Source organism: Dermacentor variabilis, chromosome 3 (genome assembly GCF_050947875.1).
Source record: "Dermacentor variabilis isolate Ectoservices chromosome 3, ASM5094787v1, whole genome shotgun sequence".
NCBI classification, from domain to species: domain Eukaryota; kingdom Metazoa; phylum Arthropoda; class Arachnida; order Ixodida; family Ixodidae; genus Dermacentor; species Dermacentor variabilis.
The window spans coordinates 230,921,959-230,941,879 of NC_134570.1; the positions used below are offsets into that span (position 1 = coordinate 230,921,959).

The 19,921-nt window shown below is 46.5% G+C and overlaps 1 protein-coding gene across 4 annotated transcripts in view; it reads left to right on the top strand.

The window, feature by feature from the left end:
- The window catches only part of LOC142576702 (small G protein signaling modulator 1-like), a 272,548-nt gene that overhangs the window by 117,898 nt on the left and 134,729 nt on the right, over positions 1-19,921 (top strand). For all 4 annotated transcript variants that reach the window (XM_075686949.1, XM_075686950.1, XM_075686948.1 and 1 more), the window contains exons 10-13: positions 2,759-2,869; positions 6,459-6,603; positions 9,943-10,007; positions 17,627-17,832. In XM_075686949.1, the coding sequence (XP_075543064.1) occupies positions 2,759-2,869; positions 6,459-6,603; positions 9,943-10,007; positions 17,627-17,832 (527 nt within the window). The remainder of the gene's footprint in view (positions 1-2,758; positions 2,870-6,458; positions 6,604-9,942; positions 10,008-17,626; positions 17,833-19,921) is intronic.

The window sequence follows — 19,921 nt, forward strand, 5'->3', positions numbered from 1 at the left end:
GCTCTTTATACGAAGTGTCTGTCGACTGCAAGGGTCCCAGAAAACTGGAAGAATGCAAACACTATATTGATCCACAAAAAGCGAGACATTAAGGAACTGCAAACTCGTAGGCCCGTTAGCTTACTCCCGGTGTCATATAAATATTTACCAAAATAATCTCCAATAGAATAATGGCAACACTGGACTTTAGTCAACCAAGGGAACAGGCTGGCTTCAGGAAGGGATACTCTACAATGGATTACATCCATGTCATTAATCAGGTTATTGAGAAATCTACAGAGTACAATAAGCCTCTCCATATGGCTTTCATAGATTACGAAAAGGCCTTTGATTCAGTAGGGATACCAGCAGTCATAGAGGCCTTACGTAATCAAGGAGTACAGAACGCTTACGTGAACACCTAGGAAAATATCTACAGAGGTTTTACAGCTACCTTAATTCTACAGAGGAAAAGCAGGAATATACTTACAAAGAAAGGGGTTGGACAGGGAGACACAATCTCTCCAATGCTATTCACTGCATGCTTGGGAGAAGTATTCAAGCTATTAAACTGGGAAGGCTTAAGAGTAAGGATCGATGGCAAATACCTCAGCAACCTTCGGTTTGCCGATGACATTGTTTTATTCAGCAACACTGCAAATGAGTTCCAACAAATAATTGAGGACCTTAACAGGGAGAGTGCAAGAGTGGGGTTGAATATTAATATGCAGAAGACAAAGATAATGATGAATAGCTGGGCAAAAGAACAAGTATTCAGGATCGCCAGTCAGCCCCAAGAGTCTGTGAAGGAGTATGTTTACCTAGGTCAATTAATCACAGGGATCATGAGAAAGAAATTCATAGAAGAATAAAAATGAGTTGGATTGCATACAGCAGACATTGTCAGCTCCTGACTCGAAGCTTGCCATTATCATTGAAAAGGAATGTGTACAATCAGTGCATTTTACCAGTGCTGACATATGGGGCAGAGACTTGGAGGCTGACAAAGAAGCTTGAGAACAAGTCAAAGACCGCACAAAGAGCGACGGAACGAAGAATGCTTGGCATAACTTTAAGAGGCAGAAAGAGAGCAGTTTGGATCAGAGAGCAAACGGGTATAGACGATATTCTAATTGACATCAAGAGAAAAGAAATGGAGCTGGGCAGGTCATGTAATGCACCGGTTAGATATACATTGGACCATTAGGGTTACAGAATGGATACCAAGAGAAGGGAAACTCAGTCGAGGACGGCAGAAGTCTAGGTGGAGCGATGAAATTAGGAAATTCACGGGCGTTAGTTGGAATTGGTAGCCGCAGGACAAGGGTAATTGGAGATCCTGCAGTGGGATCTCCAATTACCCGTAATAATTGGACGTCCTGCAGTGGACATAAAACAGGCTGATGATGTTGATGATGATGAACGTGAATATAAAATTGCGGGCTGGGGATTCGCCCCCAGGAAATATGGGTTGCGAGACCAGCATGTTAACCCATTCAGCCACTGTATTCTTTTTTCTTTATTGTCGAATTCGGTCACTGTTGGTCAATGGTGCACACACCCTTAAACTGAGTTTTATATGAAAAAGTTCGGACGCGGCACATGCACGTGCCTTCGACACTGCGTCCACTTCCTCTTCAATAGGGTCCCACCAACAAGTCTCCCATGATTTCGGATGTGAACATAGCACGTTTAAGCTATCGTGTTCCATCCTTAAATGGAACTTTAAACGTCCGCAATTGTTGTGCTAGCTGTGATATACTCACCCACATTAATACTCACGTCCTCTCACGCCCACTCACTCCCCTTCGTACTCACGTCTACTAACACTCATGAGCACTTACTCACGTTCATGCCGTCATTCACACTTATATTCAGTCACCTCAACTCGCAACCACTCACATTCACATTCACCTGCACTCCATAACTTAGGTTCACGCTCACCTTCGTTGACACTCACCTCCACTCACTCACAAACACCACATTCCCACTCATTTCCGCTCACACTCACAAGCAATCACTCACGTTCACACTCATCTGCACTCACTCACTCACGTTCACACTCAGCTGCACTCCATTCACACTCACCTGCATTCGCACACCCAAGCACTCACTCATGTCGCCCACTCACAGTACTCAGTCACGTTCACACTCACCTTCACTCTGACTCACTGGCACTCGCTCGCACTCACACTCACCTACGCTCACACTCGCTGACGTTCACTTCCGCTCACACTCACTGGCACTCATTCGCACTCGCACTCACCTCCACTCACACTCACTGGGACTCAGTCACACTCGCACTCACTGGCCCTCATTTGCACTCGCACTCACCTCCGCTCACACTCACTGGCACTCAGTTGCACTAGCACTCATGCCTTTGAAATGAGCGCGAGTGAGTGTCAGTGAGTGTGCCGACATATGGGCATAGTACTGTCACCTATCTCGCGACCTCTTGCAGTGACACTCTCATGTTCCAGTAAAAAAATTGCAAGGATGTACACAATAATCACAATTCCTTATCTTTGTCTTACCCTTGTTTGACTAATTGAACATTTGTCTGCATCTTAGAATGTGTAATACGCAGAGAGCAGGAGTCACAAATGCAATGAAACAAGAAGACTGCTGAATGGACTCCTGCAACTTTCCCTCGCTCCCCCATCGACATGTTGAAATCTATCCACCTATGTCACATTTCATAATCATTGTTATATGTACGAACCATTGATAACAAGGCAGTCGAAGAATGCTCACCGTATCGGTTGCTCTTTTTGTGCAGGCAAAGTGTTTCCACGGCTACGTCGCCGCAGGGCAGCCCAAGGTGAAGAGGAAGAGGGCAGCACTGACTTTGTCTTTCGAGTCATCACTTCCCTAAGGCCGCACTCCCTTGGTGAGCACTGTCTCGCTTTGAAAGCACTGTTTGCCATGGGCAATGTGGCCGGACTAGGGGCAGTATTAAAGAGAGCTGCAGTGGTGTAAAGAATGAACAAGGAACGGGGAAGAAATATGCTCACCATTTCCACAGAAATACAGAACTTCCATAGACAACCAGTTTTTAAGCACAGTGCACTGCATCATTAACATGACAGCAATAACTTCAGCAAAATCTACTTCCTCTTTAATTTTACAACCCTTGCAACCCATTTGGCCAGAAAACACCACATTATCTTCATGATTTTGCTAGAGGTTCTGCAGTATTTTGCCATTCCATTGATGGCTGGGCTGAAGTCATTTTGCTGTCGCCTTTCAGCTTTAAACACAGTTTTGAAGCATGTTTGGTAACCTAAGATTTTAATTGTGTGCAAGTTTTCGGTTACAGCATCTGTGACAAGTGTCAGATTGAAATGCATCAGGAATAATACGAATGGGACACAACAGGTTCACAGCAAGCAACAAAATACTGCAAGTGTAGGTGGGCTGAAGTGTACAAGTGAGGATTCACCGCCAACTGCAGGGCTCCAGTGTTTGGCAGTATGCATGCACGGAGGCTTGGCTAGCTGACAAAACAGGGATGAAAATTAAGAAAGCAAGAACCAACAACTGGTTTATAAGAGCAGCCTTTCATGAGTAGATACCGCTTTTGTGATACACTTAAACCTCAACATAATGAAGACACAGTAAGAGTGGCAATTTGCTTCGTTATATTGAAATTTCGTTCAGTTGTAATTCGACCTTTTATGCAAATCAGTATCATCACCAATGGATTTTCCTTACATCAAAAATGCCGCAATGTTTTCTGTATTGCCTGGCAATCAGAAAAAAGCGAATTTTATTCAGAAGAAGATTCATTTTGTTGACTTTGAGAGTTGGCAACGCATGGCCCCTCTCCCCCTACCCTCCCTGCCTCTTGCACATGCTTGATCATATTACCACGAACTAGCTCCCCTCCTTTCCCCTTCTCTGTTCACCGTCGCATGTTTTCACTCGCACTCAAAGCATGTAGCACACGGGGCGCTCTCTCCCCAGTGTAGGGTAGCCAACCGGATCTTTTTCTCTGGTTAACCTCCCTGCCTTTCCCCTTTCCTCTCTCTCTCTCTCTCTCTCTATCGCACTTAAACAGGACACTGTTCTGCATCGGCAGTTCTCTATCGTGCGGCGCACGATTTGAGAGGTTCGTAATTGAACAGTTGCTAATTGGCACTTCATGTTGTTCTTCTTCACATTCTACCGCTCCCACTGTGTTGCTTGTATAGGCTACTAAAGTACCATGTAATTTCCTCTGACAGCTGTGAATATAAGATACCTTTGAATTGCAGTTTTTTGTAAGATAATCAGATGAACAGTATGATTATTGGAGTGTGCCTTTTGCATAAGCACTTTTATCAGCATAACAAATTGAAATGAGTGCACTGCTAGCCAAGAAAGCTCCCCTATTAATGCGAAGCTTTCTATGTCTCAGTGATTCGTCCATGAGCCCCCAAAACACACTGCAGGAAAGCCAACTTACACACCTATGTAGAGCACTACAGTTTACATTCGCAGTACCGTGCCAGTGTCGGCTAGCCAGCCTGGTCAGTGCCTGATAATGACGCGAAGTGACGAGCTCACCAAGAGTGACGCATGCACGCAAAGTTCACTGGGACAGTACGCATTTCGGCTGGTTGGTTCATGATTACGAGCAGTAAACAATGCTGTTGTCTTTGCCCTCTCTTTGTCCTGTTGTTTAGCGCTGTTTACTGCCCGTAATTCACTAGAAGTGCAAGTTGCGTCTGCTAGGCATGACACCTTCGCTGTCGTGATTAACTGAGCTTCCTTGCTTGTCGGAGACAGCAAGTGCGGGTGAACACGAGCTCGTCTTAGGATCTGTAAAAAAATCAAAGCCCCTTTCTTAAAGAAAGATTGTTGAATGCCACGCCACCTAGATGAACAGTATATATCTGCATAGCATCATGAGCGTCACGCAATGCATTCCCTGCTGTCACCAAGGGTAGGCCACAGGCACAGTGCATGGCAGAAGGTGAGGATGTCATGCGCAAACATAAGTGCGAGTGCGATCGTGCCTGCGAGGCCGATTCCGTGTATTGGCAAAGGCATGCAGAAGCCATGTGGGAGACGCTTGTACAGTCAAGATGCCTACTGGTCTTGTGATCATCAGCGTGTACATCAGACCGAACACATCTCATTGTGATGCAGAAGCGTTCTTGGCAGAAACTATGAACACCTTAAAGCCACATAATGCGCCGATCCTCGTGTGTGGTGACTTTAATATCAATGTGGCGTAAGAGCATGGCAAATGGATCGAGATTTTCATGCTAGATCACTACTTGTTGAAGCTGAAGACGCTACAGAGACCCATGACGCAACACAATTCCGGCATTTATCTCACATTTGCAAGCAGACTGTGTCACATTACGATGTCAGAGTCTCTGACCATCTACCATAGTGTTCACAAGCTGTACTGTGCAAATGTAGTGTCGTCCGTGAAAGTGTCACTGCGTGGTAGTAATCAACAGCTACATGATCTAAAATAAAGGCTGTGCAAGTTGATGAAATGTGTCTTCATTCAACTTCAATGTTAAAAAATAGAATCCTGAACAAGCAATCAAATCGCATATGCTCACATCACTTCACATCAGGTCGCTCAGCATATCGTGGGTTCATTGCATGGTCGTTGGCTTTGCACTTTAAATTTGATTCAGTTTGCATTGGGGGGACAGCTTCATGTTCAACCATCTTTCTTTAAGAAAGGGGCTTTGATGTTTTTGTTTCACCATTGCTGTCAATTGTTTACGTGAAGTACATGTGTTTAGAATTTAGCATCTTGGACACTTTCTGTAGCTGTGCAGTGACAACAGTAATAAGATATTTATGTCTGTCTGCTTAGGGTGTTTAGGCTTAGGGGGTTTCCTTATAATTGACATATTTCTGCTCATATTTTGATTATCTCTGTTCACTGTGCTGACCTTGCATGTACATTTTTAATATTTGTCATATAATTAAAGTAAACTGCATCAAGACGGCAAGTTGGGCCAGTTGGTTGGGATTCATATTAAGGTTCGTTACAGTGCAACACAAGACAAGGACAAAAGAAGGTATAAAACAACAACACGGTGCTGTGTCGTCGTGTGTCGTTGACGACGCAGCGCCGTGTTGCTGTTTTATGCCTTCTTTTGTCCTTGTCTTGTGTTGCGCTGTGACGAACCTTAATATGAATTAAAGTAAAGTTGCGGAATTTTATGTGCCAAAACCATGATCTGATTATGAGGCATGCCATATTGAGGAACTCCGGGCTAATTTTGCCCACCTGTCTTTTTAACGTACAAGAGTAAATACACAAGTTGTTTTGCATTCCTGCACCATTGAAATGCGGCTGCTGCAGCTGTGTCGAACTCACCACCTTGAGCTCAGCAGCACGGTACCATATCCACTGGGGCTACCGTGGTGGCTGACCATACAATTCCAGTATCTGGTTTGTGATAGAACAGCTATAGATCTGAAGCTAGATGCTGGGCTTCATGCACTTGGCATGGTATGTCCAGAGGACCTCCTAGAAGGCGGCCCCGCTGCTTCAACAGCCACTGGAGGAGTGCGCACCGGTCGCCTGCTGGAGGCACGGTCTTCTTCCTCCCGGTCGAGTGAGTCACCGCCACCCGAGGAGGAGTCACCCGGACAAAGGGCACAAGGGTGAGTGTTGCTGACATGTGTAATTTTGATTAGGCTCGATTTTTTTGCCATTGGGGTTGGTGCCTTGGTAGGCTGAATTAGGCCTTCTCGAACCATGTCTCTCACTTCATGGTCAGTCAAGCAGTTATTCCGAGAGTTTGGCTCTCAAAAAGCCTCGGGAAATGCATTTTAACTCTTTCCTTACAGTGCCAATATAAACTGATCAATTTGACCGATGGTTTTTTGACACATTAAACACTACCTTTTTGAATTTTTCCACAAGCAATGAGATTGCATCGTTTGACGTGATGACTGTACTTTACATATTGGCCACATTTGACAATTTTTTACATATTGGGCAGTCTGAAAAAATAAAACTTCGATGTGGCATTGTTGTAACTAGCTTTCTAGTGCTCCTAGCACTTCCCCAATCAAGCAGTACAAAATTTACACTCTGGTCGGCTCTGCAACATAATTTTTAAATATCAGAAGCAATGAAGACAAAGAAGCTTCTGTTGGGTTGTCTAATATTCAGATCTGACGTATACGCTGCTTTATTAATGTGTCAAACATCAATACAATCCCAGGAGTGCATGTTGTTTTGGTGATTGGGTTCGACAAATATCAAATGCAACTTTATTTCTTTCGCGCAGTAAGTAGCTTTTATCCATCAGCATTCGGACAGCTTATGTACAACTTATTACAAGCATGCTTCCCGTTGTGTGGAGTTTCCACTGACACAAGAGCATGCAGGCGATTTCAGACCGACCTTCGACAGACGATTGACTAGCAGTCTAATATCTTACTTTTTGAACACCGCCTATGCAAATGGCCTTATTCCTTACTGTACGTTATTGTGCAACGCTGTGCATTGCTGTACTGTACGAAGCATGTGAAAGCTCCAGCGCCAGCTCAAGGCGTACGACTAGACCAGGTGCTAGCGGAGAAAAGCTGATCGAATACAATAACCACGTATGAGGAGGCTTGTGGATGCTCCCCAACCTGACAACCATTGCTTCGAGGTCCTAAGGAATAAAGTAATAAAGCAACCAGGTGCATGTCCCAATGACTGAAAAAAGTACTCCCTGTACTGATAGGAGCTTACCTGTTATCACACTCGTGATGCCATGGCTTTCTTGCATAGCATGGGAATTGCTATGGCTGATATTCACGCCACAAAATATGCATAACGTATTTTTTTGCACAATTTGATTTAAGAAGTTGGGGACTAGGGAGCAAGGTGCATATTTTGTTTATGTCAGATTTTTTTACTCTCAGTACTTATGCTCAAAAAAGGTAATTATCTGTTTCAGTCATGAATTTTGGGGCACCTCTATGAAGTTTAACATGAGAATTCTTAAGAGTTCCAGCAGCAATTATTTCATCTATACTTCCATTCAAAACACCAGTGATTAGTACACAATTTTATACCTTTGTATCGTATCATGTCACTGTATACAATATGGCAAATGCATCTTAAAATAAAATGTTAAAACTTAAAGGCACCAGATATGAGCACATTTCTGGCGGTAAGGAAAGAGTTAAGAACATGCGTAATGTCAACATAATTGTCAGTGTTATGTCAACTCTAAAATGCAGGCCTCTTCTAGTGATCTCCAGTCACCCCAAACACCTGTCAACTCATTTTGTCGCATGTCTGCGAATCTCGTCCTGCCACACCACCTCTCTGGCATCATCGACTGCAGTTTTCTTTCCATTGGCGCCCATCCCATGACTGCATAACAAATCACTGTCTCTGCTCTGCTTGGTCTTCCACGCCTTCATAATCAGTGTCAGCTATACCCATTCATTCTCTAATTCATATCACCATCTTCCTGTGCCTTAACGTTATGTCTATCACTTGTTGTGTGGTACTCAGCCTCTCAAGCTAATTTTGTTATCCTCTAACCTTCAGTTCTGTACATTTAGTACTTATAGAATGCATTGCCAGTATGCATTTCTGTTCACGGATATCGGCAAGCTGCTGGTGCTTGGGAGTGCCTGCAAAATGCACTTGAATCCATTGTTACTATTCTGAAAATTTTAGCATCTGATTCCTCTGCAACTACACAGTCTGGCACAGCTTCGAGGGGCTTATTACCAGTTAGAAACTATTGTCCCTTTGCCAACCTATTGAGCATTCGTTCCTTTGCATATTATTCCTATAATGCCGAACCGCTGTTCGAGACCTGAAACCTTGCAAGTCACAGTAGCAGTTGTCCAGCCATGGATCTTCTCTGTCTAACTTTTTATTCCTTTGCATGCTAAACCCCTTCTTTTTATGTTGCTTCAATGGGCTCCTCCGATCAGTGTTTTGTCTTGTTTTTAACAATTCTTGAGCGGTATAAGTGTGCATCAAGCCCAGAAATGATAAAAGACACGACTTTATTTTGGTGGGCACTATGTGAAAAACCAGAGAACACAGGTGCTGTTCCTTTTTTCTCCCGGTAATTTGCTCTGTGTTATCAACATATTCGATTATTTAGAAATTGCTCATAGGCTTCATTTGAGGCATTGGTAAGGAGTAGAGGGGGCATCACAATAAGAGACACTCTAAAACCCTTTACTTTCCTGTGCCCTGAACTTACATGATTTTCACTATTATAAAATGTTACAACATCTAAGTGCATGCGAAATTTTCCGTGAGGAAATGTGAATACTATGCTCAAAAGTATCATTTTATTTTGCAGGCCAGTTCTGTTGAGAGTACCTTCTAAAATGAGATGCATTCAATGTACTTGGCTGATCAAGCTTGTGCTATACCAGAAACAAGATTGTTTGCAAAAATAAAAGAAGACTGTGCACGCAGGCACACCAATCGATTTTGTGCTGGCAAGTCGACGCATCCCTTGAACGAGAAGTAATCGACAAGTCATGCATGAGAAGCCACGCATGAAGAAGACATGCGACTGAAGTGCCACATGGAAGACTAAACAGCCTGTACTGTTTCAAAAAGGCAGAAATGGTTTTAAAAATGCAAAGGGATTTTACAGCCTAAGTGGACACAGTGCTGCCAAACCTGTGGTATGGCGCAAGCATAAAACTGCAAAGTTTAGCAGCTGCAACAGTGCCCAAAGTCCCTAATCCGCAAGCAATTGGGGCAGCAAAATTATATAGTTTACGTCAATGGAGACAGAGCAATATTCACATGTACTACATAATATAACAACATTAAAGCATTGCACGTAAAATTTGCTGGCAGATAAAGTAGACAAAGAGGCATAAACATACAGTCTGGGATACAAACAAAGCAACAATGAACAAAAGTAATATGCCAGAAAAGGGTGGATAAGAAGTACAAAAAAGGAGCCTGCACCATGTAAGCCAACACTCCATGTTAACTGGTGTGATTTTTTGCAGGCAATCACTGCAGCTTTTGTGCGACACCATGAAGAAGCAGATCATCTCGAGGGCTTTCTATGGCTGTGAGTGTACTTCTTAGAACTTGACATAATGAGGGATACGCATGTGTGAGGCACGTTTACATGGTTTGACATGCAGCATGTGGTTTGCCATCGCATCTTCTTATGTGCAAGACAGAAACATATGCATAAGGGAACTTGGTCCTTATTCACAAACAACTTGGGTTCCTAATTAAATGGCACAGGGCCAAGCAGTGCTGCAAAGAGCAAGACAGCAACAAAACCATGCGGTGCTGGGTGCCCAGTAGGTGCAAAATGTGTTGCTTCAGTCATAAGAAAGAACTAGCAGACTTCGCCAAGGAAATGTTGCATGCAAAGAAAGTATATGATTTTGTTGTCAGTGAACTTGCGATTTGGCTGCTTTAGCTTGCCAAGGATAAATGTTTGAAGTTTTTTAACCCTTTCTGGTTCAACGACATAAATATACAGCGCCGCGAACAAGTTAAATACGGTCGATGGAGTATATTTTCGGCGCCGTCTGTACGTTTAAAAAGCACGCCAATTTCCTAATCTTTTCTTTTATGTCATGCGGTGCCAGTATATGGGAATACAGGGAAACTTTTTCGCGCGCCTCCCTCTCTCAGTTCTCGTTCCATGGTTTTGTTTTAGAGCTAGTTTGCTCCAGTGCGTCTATCGCGTGCGCGGGTGGGTGGCGGTTTGGGTTTTCTTCCGCCGGCAATTTCAGCTGCTTGCGCTTGCAAAACTGATGGCTATCTCGATCGTTACTAATCGCTCAAAGGGCGACCGCTTGTTTCTCGCTTGTCTACAGGGGTGCGTATAGGAAGGATGCCACTGTGCATGCGTTTCCGTTGCTTTTTTTGAGACTTGTGAAAAACTATTCGTCTCTGGTTGGCGTTAAGATGAAGATTAGCGGAAGTTTGTCACACGTTTTGCTTTTTTGACGGGCACACAACTACGCATCTTGAGTGCGCGCACCTATGCAGTTCGGTTACGCTAATATGGATGTACATATCAGTGTAAGAGCAGGAACATTTGAGTCTTGCGAAATATTCTCTTGTGCGCATTTTCAAAGCCTTGAACTATGTGTATAACAAAGCATCTGTAGTGAAGAGGAATGCCCGGCGCTGCAGCCACATCGCCAGTCGTCCGGGAGGCGCGAGCTCGAGATTGCCTGAGCTGCTCTGGTTAAGACACGCTGCCTGCGGCTCTCTTAAACTGTATTCATATTAAATTCTGGTGGAGGTGCTGCAGTTTTCCCCCAGCCTGGAATTACACACCCGAACTCTGCCATTCGTCATGCCTGACAACCCCAGCGCGACATCCCCACCGGTTACTCCAGCCATCGCATGTGCCGGTGCCGAGCGTCAGCGGGATCCCGATATATTTAGGGGCACCGACGAGAAAGACGTTGATATTGGCTGGAACCGTATGAACGCGCCAGCAACACCAACAAATGGGATGATCCCCTCAAGCTCGGCAACGCGATCTTCTATTTATCGGGCGTCGCCAAGCTGTGGTTCAAAAACCACGAGGCCGATCTCCGCACGTGGGCTAGCTTCAAAACCAGCATCGCAGAATTTTTCAGCCGCCCTGGCGTGCGCAAACTTCACACTAAACAACGCCTACGGAGCCGATCCCAACAAACTGGTGAAACGTCACCAGCTACATAGAGGACATCGTCGACCTCTGCCCGCGGGTGAACCCGACGATGGCGGAGGCGGACAAGGTACGTCACATCGTGAAGGGCATTTCCGATGATGCCTTTCACATGCTGCTGTCCAAAAACCCAGGCACTGTTTCTCAGGTCATTGAGCTTTGCCAGAGCTTCGATGAGCTCTGCAGACAGTGTCGGCTCACGCGGCGCCCTCCTGTGTCCGACGAAACCCTCGCGAGCATGACTGCAGCACCTGAGATGGACTCCCTGCTTTGTCAGATAAAAGAGTTTGTCCGCGCTGAGGTAGCTCGTCAGCTTGCGCTGCTGTCCTCAGCCACGCCACCACCTTCGCCTTTGACGGCCAACCTTTCCCAGGTCATCCAGGAGCAAGTTTGCGGAGCTCTCCTTTCTTCCCGCGAGACTCCGCCGGTGCCGACCACCGTTGCTTTTCCCGAGGTGACTGCACCTCTCATCTATGCCGAGGCTCTCGCGCGGCCACCACCTCCGACCTTTGCGCCATTCCCATCAGTCGTGGCACTGCGTCCAGCTGCTCCCTTCGTTCAGCTGCGGCAACCACACAGCAGTGGACAATGACGCACTCCTGACAACCGGCCAATATGTTTTGCGCGTGGTCTACCTGGCCACGTTGCACGATTTTGTCGTCCCCGCGCAACATCCTACCGCCGTAGCTTCGACACCGAACCATACGTTTCCCCAGACCTGCCATCCTCGGCGTCTCAGAACCCTAGCCAGATGTTTTCCTCCTTGGACCACTCCCGCTTGTTTACCACCCTTCGCCATCGCCTCGACGCCGCTCGCTTTCGCCGATGCGTCGTTGTCCTTCTACGCCGGAACGGGAATACTAATCGTCACAGTTTCAGAGGCAAGAACTGCGTCACCCACGAATAGACCAAGGCCTCTCCCTTCACCGTCTAATGTTATTGATGTATATGTGGACAGTGTTGCTGCACTCGCCCTCGTTGACACTGGTCCCGCGGTTTCAATTATCAGTGCCAAACCATATGGCCAAACTTTGCCGTTCGCTCAGAAAAGTTACGATGCCACTGTCGAACGCGTCACTTCATACTGCCAGCGCAGACCGCATCACGCCTGCAGCTGTGTGTACTGCTCACGTTGTGATCAACGGCCTTCTCTACATTGTCGTATTTTTGGTGCTGTATTCTTGTTTCCATGATCTTATTTTGGGCTGGGACTTCCTTTCCGCTAATAAGGCCGTCATCGACTGTTCTCGTGCTGAAGTGGAATTTCAAACGCTGTGTCATGTCCCACTCCTTGATACTCGTGAACCTGAAGATAAAGTATTTGTTAGCGAAGACGTTACAATTCCACCGCACTCATCTGCCCTTGCCACAGTGTCAAGCAACATTGTTGCTTATGCCAGCGCAATTTTTACGCCATTTGCAATTTTCGCTCGTCGCAAATGTTCCCCACTGCCTTTCGCTCTTTTGGACGTTCATGCCGGCATCAGCAGACTGCTCGTCGCCAACCGATTGTCCTCTTCTCTCACTTTGCTTCTTAGGGACTGCGATGGCTGTGCCCAGTGTGTCGACCCTGCTGCCATCAGTGATATGCCAACTGGTTCCATCGCCACTCATGAGGTCGCCGGAGTGACCTGTAACCCTGCGCAGGAGCCGACTTTGCCCGATGTTTTACATATCTCTATCGCTGACCCGTTGACTATTTCTCAAGGCGCCCAGGTTCTACGCCTTCTCGACAAGTTCCGTTCGTCTTTCGACTGCCAGCATGCTTCCTTGGGCCGCACGTCAACTGTTTGTCGTCGCATCGACACAGGTACGAGTGCGCCACTGCGATGAAGACCATGTCGTGTATCCGGGACAGAGCGCCGTGTTATCGATGACCAAGTATCTGACATGCTCAAGCGCGGCGTCATTCAGCCTTCGGATAGCCCCTGGCCATCTCCCGTTGGTGTTGCTAAGAAAAAGAATGGATCGATTCGATTCTATGTCGATTACCAAAACACTCGTTAAACACTCGAGTTAACAAAATAACTCGTAAAGATGTTTACCGTCTTCCGAGAATTGACGACGCCCTTGACTGCCTCCAAGGCACGGAGTTCTCTGCTATCGAATTACGCAGCGGCTATCGGCAAGTCCCCATGGCACCCGAAGACCAACCTAAAACGGCCTTTCTGACACCAGATGGCCTATATGAATTTCGTGTCATGCCTTTCATACTTTGCAACGCCCCCACAACATTTGAGCGTATGATGGACAACCGTTTGTGTGGTCTCAAGTGGAAAACATGCCTGTGCTACTTAGATGATGTGGTTATTTTTTCGACCGATATTCCAACCCATTTCTGTAGGCTGGAGGAAGTGTTACAGTGCCTAACTTCGCTGGCCTTCAGCACAACCTGAAAGAATGCCACTTTGGCGCAAGTCAGCTCACCATCCTGGGCCATGTAGTATCTAAACAGGGTATTCTTCCTGACGCCGCCAAGCTCCGTGCAGTTCCTGATTTTCCCAAACCTTCCTCCGTAAGAAAACTTCGCAGCTTCCTTGGCCTGTGTTCTTACTTTCGCCGCTTCATACAGAATTTTGCGACCATCACCGCTCCCTTGAGTCAGCTTCTACGGAGCGATTTGAACGATTACGCCTGGTCGTCCGCTTGGGACGATGCCTTCCAAGAGTTGCGTTGCCTACTGAGCTCGCCACCAATACTGCGTCATTTCGACCCGACAGCTCCGACCGAAACACACATCTTCGCCAGCAGTGTTGGACTTGGCGCTGTACTCGTGCAGCGCAAATCTGGATTCGATGAGTACGCCGTTGCATACGCAAGCCGCACCCTCATCAAAGCCGAGAAGAATTACTCCGTTACGGAGAAGGAATGTTTGGCCATAATCTGGGCACTTGGTAAATTCGACCCTACCTCTATGGCCGCCCCTTCGACGTGATTACAGACCACCATGAACTTTCTTGGCTGTCCACGTTGAAGGACCCTTCAGGTCGATTAGCTCGCTGGGCTTTGCGTTTGCAAGGTTTCAACGTGTGCATTGTCTACAAGTCCGGCCGCCACCAGACCGATGCCGACGCGTTTTCCCGTTTGTCTGTGTCAACCGAAAGCGGTGCCCGCCTCTCTGACGTTGACCAAGTACTTTCGTCCCCAGCAGGCAGCGACATGACTTCGGAGCAACGAAAGGACGCCTGAATTAGTGCTCTCATCCGCTTCCTTTCAAACCCGTTGACTGCTCCTTCAACTTCTCGAGCTTTGCGCTGTCAAGCATCTGACTTCTAAATTCGATATGGACTTCTCTATCACCGGAATTACGTCTCTGATGTCTGCAATTGGTTGCTGGCCATACCTCGACATCTTCGTGGTGAAATATGTTCTGCCTTCCATACTGACCCGCAGTGTGCACATGCGGGTGTCTTCAAGGCATACACGCGGCTTCGCTCCAGGTTTTATTGGCGTGGCGTGTACACCTTTGTGTGCAAGTACATTCGGTCGGGCCCTCAGTGCCAACGCCGCAAGGTTCCTGCTCAGCATGTCTCTGGTCCACTCCAGCCGTGACCTGCCAGGCCCTTCGATCGCATTGGCATTGACCTGTATGTACCCCTACAAGCACGGCTTCCAGAAACCGCAGGATAGCCGTCGCCATCAACCATTTGACGCGATACAAGAAACAGCCGCTCTGCCTGCTGCCACCGTTCGGGATATAGCATCCTTTTTCCTGGAAAACTTTATTCTCCGTCACGGTGCACCTCGCGAGCTTTTGAGTGATAGAGGACGTGCCTTCCTCTCCGAAATTGTAAACGCGCTCCTTGTTGAATGTCGCATCGTTCATCGCACCACCACCGCCTACCATCCTCAAACTAATGGTCTGACGGAAATATTAACCGCACCCTTGGCGACATGCTCTCCAAATACGTCGCCTCTGATCACACTGATTGAGACCTCATTTTGCCATTCATCACGTTCGCCTACAACACTGCACCACAGGCGACCACAAACTTCTCCCCATTCTTCCTCTTGTATGGCCGCGAACCTTCGACTACCCTCGACACCATTTTTCCGTACGGACCCGACTCATCCGAATGTACGCCCACCTCTGAAGCTGCCCGCAGCGCAGAGGAATGCTGTGAGCTCGCCCGTTCCTTTACAGCCGTCGACCAATGGCAACAGAAGTCTTGACGTGACAATGATCACCCGCATTGTCACTTTTGTCCGGACTCTCTCGTGTGGCTTTGGGAGCCTGCCGTTCCTGGTGGACTCTCATCCAAGCTTGTCTCCAAATATCAAGGACTTTACCGTGTTGTAGCGCAGAGATCGCCTGTGATCTGTATTGTCGAGCCTGTCATGTCACCTACGGACCAACGCTGTTGTGGTTGTGAAACCGTCCACGTACAACGCCTGAAGCCGTATTACGACCCCATGAATCTATGTTCACCATGAGTCGCCAGGATGGCTCCTTTTTTTAATAATATTTGGGGTTTTACGTGCCAAAACCACTTTCTGATTATGAGGCACGCCGTAGTGGAGGACTCCGGAAATTTTGACCACCTGGGGTTCTTTAACGTGCACCTAAATCTAAGCACACGGGTGTTTTCGCATTTCGCCCCCATCGAAATGCGGCCGCCGTGGCCGGGATTCGATCCCGCGACCTCGTGCTCAGCAGCCCAACACCATAGCCACTGAGCAACCACGGCGGGTTGGCTCCTTTTCCTATGGGGGGCGATCGTAGTGAAGAGGAATGCCCGGTGCTGTAGCCACATCGCTAGTCGTCCAAGAGGCGCGAGCTCAAGATTGCCTGAGCTGCTCTGGTTGAGACATGCTGCCTGCTGCTCTCTTGTACTGTATTCATATTAAATTCTGGTGGAGGTACTGCAGTTTTCCCCCAACCTGGAATTACACACCCGAACTCTGCCATTCGTCATGCCTGACAACCCCAGCCCGGCATCGCCACCGGTTACTCCAGCCATCGTATGTGCCGGTGCCCAGCGTCAGCAGGATCCCGATATATTCAGGGGATATATTCAATTTTTTATTCTTATAAGTTTATTTCCTTTTTATTGTTGTTAGTCTGAATGAAGAGTGCATATATACCAATGCAAAATATTTTTTTCTCACTTTACGGTCACCCTAGAAAATTTACGGTAAATTTTTGTCGAAGTAAGTCCCTACGAAGAATTAGAATCTGCAATAAAAAAAATCTGCCCTGGGTGGTTGCATATGGCGAAAAAAAATCGACCCTCATAGGGTTGAAGGGAAATTTGCCTGTAGTTACCATCTTTACTTTTGTAGCTGTAGCTTTTGTGTGAATATTATATGACTGCAAATATGAAGAAGATTGGTTTAAAACGAGCACCAACATCCCAGATTAAAAGATAAACATTTCAGGAGTGATGCTTCCAACTTGTTATGAGTAAAAAAAGCAGAAAATATAATCGCCAGTAGGTTGAGCCTACAGGCGATTGTATGGCACTAAGTGGGACCTTGACAACAGAGGGGCATAGTGCACTGTGTGTGTTGGGCCCGATTTTTGATGTAACAGCTCTGATTTGTTTTCAAGGTGTGACCTTACTTTCAGCAGACCAGTGCTCTTAGAAAAAGTATTAAGGCAGAACAGAGAGTAATTGGTCTTATTTCAGTGCAACACACGTGTGCAAATCACTGTTCCATGCGCTCATGACACGAGCCTCAAAAAATCATCAATGGATCTAGGAAGATTATAATAAAGTGTCATGATTGTGAAATATTAAAAATATAGATTTGTATTCTCACTCTGCACCTGCTAGACCCTCTTCTGTGTAATGCTTCCATAACTGACCTCATGCAATTAATGCCCAATCCTATACTTACAACTCGATACTAACAGGCACGATTTTGAACTGTCGACCCTGGACTCTCAACTATCACAGGTGACTGCACTCCCAAAGAGCAGATGCAATTGTTGTCTTGTAATGCGCACTGCCATGTGGCCTGTCGTGCCGCCATTGAGCACATCGTTCCTGGCATGCACACAGGGCTGGCGCACTGTCGGCACCTGCAGACGGTTCGCACGCATCTTTCGGGGCTAGTGCATCCGGCGATCGTGTCTGGAGAAGGCGCTGAGGGGGGCCTCACGCGAGAGGCCTGGCAGTGCCTGTCTGCTTCGGGATGCCTGGACGATCCCCAGGAACTGCACCGGCTCGTCTACTTCGGCGGCGTTGAGCATCAAGTCCGCCCCTTGGTTCGTTTATGTCTCCTCTTGCCTTCTGTGTATGCCCGTGAAACCTCCTTGCAGGGAACACCAATATACCGAATTGTTGGTTATAAAAAACTCTTCTTAAAGAGTACTTGCATCACAAAGCAAAACATCATTATATAGAATTATTGGTTATAACAAACTGTTGTTAAAAGGGTACAGGCATGAAATTTTTACTTGTCATTCTTTTGCGGTAAACGAAAACCCAAAGCCTTTAAGTAGAGGTATGCAAATATTCGGAAAGTTCGAATATTATATTTTCATCATTCGTACTCAATTCCAGAAACAGGTATTCGAAAATGCGCGGATATTCTGTTGAATACAAGTATTCGAATCAAAACGAATATATTGCTTTCTGTGCGGGAGAAACCACTGTTCATAGCGTTTGATTCTATATAATGTAAGAATATTAAGCCATTTTATGTTGCAAGCGCAATTTTGCCTGTGAAGCACACTTAGCCACTGAACGTCCGAATTTCGCAAAAAAGCATGTCTCTCAAAAGCAAGGGGCACGCATTTGAAAACAGCGAGGTGCAATTTTTTTTTTCAGCACCACCCCTAATTTTGAGCTTGCTGCTTGACAGCAAGCGTGATCAATGATGACAGGCATAGGGTCAAACGCCTCCGGCTTCACAGGCATTTGATGCGGCATAATAAGGCATAATAGGTCATCAGCGATGGCATAGAGGTAGAGCATCTGCCTCGCGTGCAAAAGGACCATGGTTCCAATCTCAGTGCTGCGCAATTTTCCACCGGATTAAAAAAAAAATCCGCGTGTTGATAAAATTGCCTAAACACGCCTGGAGTGCGACCTGATCCGGTAACCAGAACTGCTAACGCACTCCCTCACCAGTGCAGGATTGGCCACCCTGGTGCACTACTTGGCCACAACCTCCTATATGAATACAGCAATCAAACCCCGGCCCTCAGTCCCCAGCAGCTGTGAAGCAATTGACCATGGCGGCGGCAAGACCTGCGACGCAGCAGAGGGTGCTAAGAATGCCTGTCTCCGGACAGGCCACCATTGGAATATGAACCTGGCAACGTTTAAAGCTAGGACGTTATCTAGTGAGGCGAGTCTAGCAGTGCTATTGGATGAATTAGAGGGCAGTAAATGGGATATAATAGGGCTCAGTGAAGTTAGGAGGACAAAAGAAGCATATACAGTGCTAAAAAGCGGGCACGTTCTGTGCTACCGGAGCTTAGCGGAGAGACGAGAACTAGGAGTCGGATTCCTGATTAATAAGGATATAGCTGGTGACATACAGGAATTCTATAGCATTAACGAGAGGGTGGCAGGTCTTGTGAAACTTACTAAGAGGTACAAATTGAAGGTCGTACAGGCCTATGCACCTACATCCAGTCATGATGACAAGCAAGTCGAAAGCTTCTATGAAGACGTGGAATCGGCAATGGGTAAAGTCAAAACAAAGTACACTATACTAATAGGTCACTTCAATGCCAAGGTAGGCAAGAAGCAGGCTGAAGACAAGTCAGTGGGAGAATATGGCATAGGTTCTAGGAATAGCAGGGGAGAGTTATTAGTAGAGTTTGCAGAACGGAATAATTTGCGGATAATGCATACCCTCTTTCGCAAGCGGGATAGCCGAAAGTGGACGTGGAGGAGCCCAAATGACGAGACTAGAAATGAAATAGACTTCATACTCTGCGCTAACCCTGGCATCATACAAGATGTGGACGTGCTCGGCAAGGTGCACTGCAGTGACCATAGGATGGTAAGCTCTCGAATTATCCTAGACTTGTGGATGGAAAGGAAGAAACTGGAACATCAGAAGCCGATGAGTGATATAGTAGTAAAAGGGAAAATCGAGGAATTCCGGATCAAGCTACAGAACAGGTATTCGGCTTTAACTCAGGAAGAGGACCTTAGTGTTGAAGCAATGAACGACAATCTTATGGGCATCATTAAGGAGTGTGCAATAGAAGACGGTGGTAACTTCGTTAGACAAGATACCGCTAAGCTATCGCAGGAGACGAAAGATCTGATTAAGAAATGCCAATGTATGAAATCCTCTAACTATACAGCTAGAATAGAACTGGCAGAACTTTCCAA